General features: G+C 51.7%; 1 protein-coding gene across 1 annotated transcript; it reads left to right on the top strand.

Moving 5' to 3' along the window:
• Positions 1-1438: 1438 nt before the first annotated feature.
• Positions 1439-3578, top strand: P152DRAFT_475732 (uncharacterized protein; the record flags this gene model as incomplete). Its single annotated transcript, XM_033681435.1, has 3 exons — positions 1439-1502; positions 1590-3151; positions 3201-3578. Coding segments are annotated over 3 exons (2004 nt in total), but the record flags the coding sequence as incomplete, so codon positions are not given.
• Between the last annotated feature and the right edge of the window lie 18 nt (positions 3579-3596).

Raw genomic sequence — 3596 nt, forward strand, 5'->3', positions numbered from 1 at the left:
CGATACAATCACGAATTACACTGACACGCCACAAGTCTGGTCAGGGTCGTCAAATCACGTGAATTTCCCCCATCACCACCCATACATTAAGATACGCTCAAAAACGTAGAGAAAGCGATCAGTATACTCTTTCTTGATTTCCTAATTAAGACTAGCCTAGTATTTCGTATGCCAGCCCTTTGCCTTAATTACAGCCCGTAAACGCTTCGGAATTGAGTCAATTAGTGCCCGGATCTGCTCCTGAGGGATCGCCCACCACGCCTCCTTCAACGCCGTATTCATAGCCTCTCGTGCCTCCTCTGAGGCGCCTATCGTCTTTAATTCAGGGTGGAGCTCTAGGATCTTCGTTTTTAATAGATGCCACATGTGTTCGATAGGGTTAAGGTCTGGGGAATTGGCTGGCCAATCGATGACCCAGATTCCGTGTGTCTCCAGCCATTCTTGGGTGATTTTAGCCGTGTGGATCCTTGCGTTATCCTGGATAACAGTATCCCCGGCTTCGTACGTAGGGAGGAATCCCTCCTCTAACGTAGCGATGTAGGATTTGGCGGAAAAGCCCTGTCTTGGAGAGTCTTCGTCGGGGTCCATGATCACCCGCTCCGACCTCCCTTTACGCGAGATTGAGCCCCAAATCATCTGCGAAATCCCCTTGCCAGGGGTCTTAGGCTCGACCATCTTTGGGTCGTATGCCTCGTGATATAGGCGCCATACCCAAACCTGTTTTCCGCCTACCCCTTTCTCATAAGAGCACTCGTCTGTAGAGTGGGCCCTTGAGAAGTCGAATTTCACGAATTCGCGGGCGAATTGGAGCCGGTCTTTGACGTGGTGAGGCCTAAGATGGGGCCTTTCCTTCGCTCGCCACTTCGTAAGGTGATATTTCTTAAGCGTTCGGTAGATAGTCGTCTTTGAGATCCGGAGGTATTCGACGCGTTCGAGGAGCTCTGTATACTCTATCTTTGGGAATCTGCGTGCAATTTTGACGATATGCCGTTCGTCTGACCGTGATAATATAGGGGGGGGGCGGCCTTACGAGCTCTAGATTTAAGGAGGTGGTCTTGATCCCATCTTTTCTGCGTCCTGTACACCGTACGTTCCGTGACGTTGAACTCCTCCGCTACTTCGCTCTTCGTTTTCCCACAAGATAGGTTCCCTAAGATCACAGCTCTTTGAATATCTGTCAATCGTCGTTTCTGCGTCGATTGGCACTAATTTCATTACCGAAAGACCTCATTTTGATGGTCATGTTGATGATTAAGAGATGGTAGTATTCAGCTGAGATGAAAGTGGTGATGTGTGGCTGACCAAACTTGTGGCTTAGTACTTTACAAACTCAACCGGCAATGTCAATCCGCAGTTGAACATTTCAGGTCTTTCTGATGCATCGCAACGTGACAGGATTGGTACTAGCTGCCGAACTCTTGCTCCGCTAGCAAGGCCTATGGCGGGCGTTACTCAAGACATCAGCAGCGTGCTCATCGACAACCATTCAGGAGCCGCGGTCGGTACCTTCCACGCACCAGTATATATAGGGAGAAACGAAAGCAAGTATATATAGCGGTTCGCTATAAGGAAGCTAACCTGTCTCCTAGATCTGAACGATGTGCTCAACTCGCTGCCTGCCGCTGCAGACGCGCCGTTCAATGCATACCAGCGACGACACGACCAGACCTGCCTTCCCGACACACGCGTCGACCTTCTTCGAGACATATACAGCTGGGCTGACGGACAAGACGAGCGATGCATTTTCTGGCTAAACGGCCTGGCCGGCACGGGGAAGTCGACAATTGCGCGCACCGTGGCCCGTAGATACCTCGACCAGAAGCGGCTCGGAGCCAGCTTCTTCTTCTCCCGAGGCGGTGGAGATGTCAGCCACGCAGGCAAGTTCGTGACGAGCATTGCATTGCAGCTGGCGAGCAGTGTACCCTCTTTCGACCAGTGCATTTGCGATGCCATCAAAGAGCGCCGCGACATCGCGAGCCAGTCCCTGCGCGATCAGTGGCAGCAACTCGTCCTGCGTCCAGTGTCGAAGCTGAGCGAAAGCGGTGGCCAGATCTCATACATCCTCGTCATTGATGCGTTAGATGAGTGCGAAACTGATAATGACATCCGGACTATCGTACAGCTTTTGAGTGAAGCTCGATCGTTAAAGGCAGTTCGATTGCGAGTCTTCCTTACTAGCCGGCCTGAGATTCCAATTCGACACGGCTTCCAGAAGCTTTTGGATACCGAGCACCAGGATTTTGTACTCCATAACATATCCCGATCGACTGTTGATCAAGACATCTGCACCTTCCTAGAACACAGCTTTGAACTCATCGCCCAAGAACGATCCCTAGCCGCTGGCTGGCCAGGACAAGAGATCATCAAGCGCCTTGTCCATAGTGCTAGCGGGCTGTTTATCTGGGCGGCAACCGCATGCCGCTTTATTCGCGAAGGGAAACGTTTCGCTTTAAAGAGACTGAATATTATTCTGGAGAATAGTAGCATTGGTGTCAACGCGGCGGAGAAGCATCTCAACGAGATCTATACCACTGTTCTCCGCAGTTGCATTTCTCCGGAGTATTCATACGAAGAAGCAGAAGAGTTACTATCACTACTGAAAAGCCTGCTTGGAAGCATTGTGACGCTGCTTTCTCCACTTTCGACGCAGTCCTTGAGCAAGCTACTTAGCACAGCGCAAGGCGAAGTGGACCAAACACTGGATGATCTACATGCCATTCTTAGCATTCCAAAAGATCCAGCCCTTCCACTTCGTTTACATCATCCCTCATTCCGGGATTTCCTTTTCGGAAAGTCGAGATGCGAAGAGTTTTGGGTGGACGAGAAGCAAGCGCATCAAGTATTAGCCGACAGGTGTATGCAGCTTATGGCGACATCGCTTAAGCAAGATATCTATGGCGTGGAAGCTCCCAACATTCTTATAGCCGATGCCGAGAGAAGTCGGATTGAGCGGAGTCTTCCTCCTGAAGTACAGTACGCCTGTCGCTACTGGATCGATCATGTTCAAAAGAGCGGCACTCAGCTTTGCGAAAATGGCCAAGTGCACCGCTTTTTAAAGGGGTATTTTCTTTACTGGCTCGAGGCGCTGGGATGGATGGGGAAGATCTCTGATGGTATACATGCTATCGCGGCTTTAGAGTCGTTTGTTTCAGTTAGTATATGTCTAGCTTAGGGAAAGTTCTCGCTAATAGTTCGGATAGTCTAGTAGTTGCCCGGCTCTCTGGAGCTTCCTCCACGACGCGAAGCGGTTCGTGCTGTACAATCGGCGGGCGATCGAGCAGGCTCCGCTTCAGACGTACAGTAGTGCGCTCGTATTCGCACCAACATCGAGCATAATAAGAGAGAATTTTAAGGGTTGCATACCTAGATGGATGCGAGTGTTGCCGAAGGTGGAGGAGAAATGGATTGCGGTGCTGCAGACGCTCGAGGGCCATTCGGACGTCGTCGAGGCCGTAGCCTTCTCGCCGGACGGCAAGACGCTGGCGTCGGCATCGCGCGACGAGACGGTGAAGCTGTGGGACGCCGGGTCGGGCGCGCTGCAGCAGACGCTCGAGGGCCATTCGGGCGTCGTCGAGGCCGTAGCCTTCTCGCCGGAC

This window comes from Eremomyces bilateralis, assembly GCF_010015585.1.
Source record: "Eremomyces bilateralis CBS 781.70 unplaced genomic scaffold P152scaffold_19, whole genome shotgun sequence".
In the NCBI taxonomy this organism is placed as follows: Eukaryota; Fungi; Ascomycota; class Dothideomycetes; order Eremomycetales; family Eremomycetaceae; genus Eremomyces; species Eremomyces bilateralis.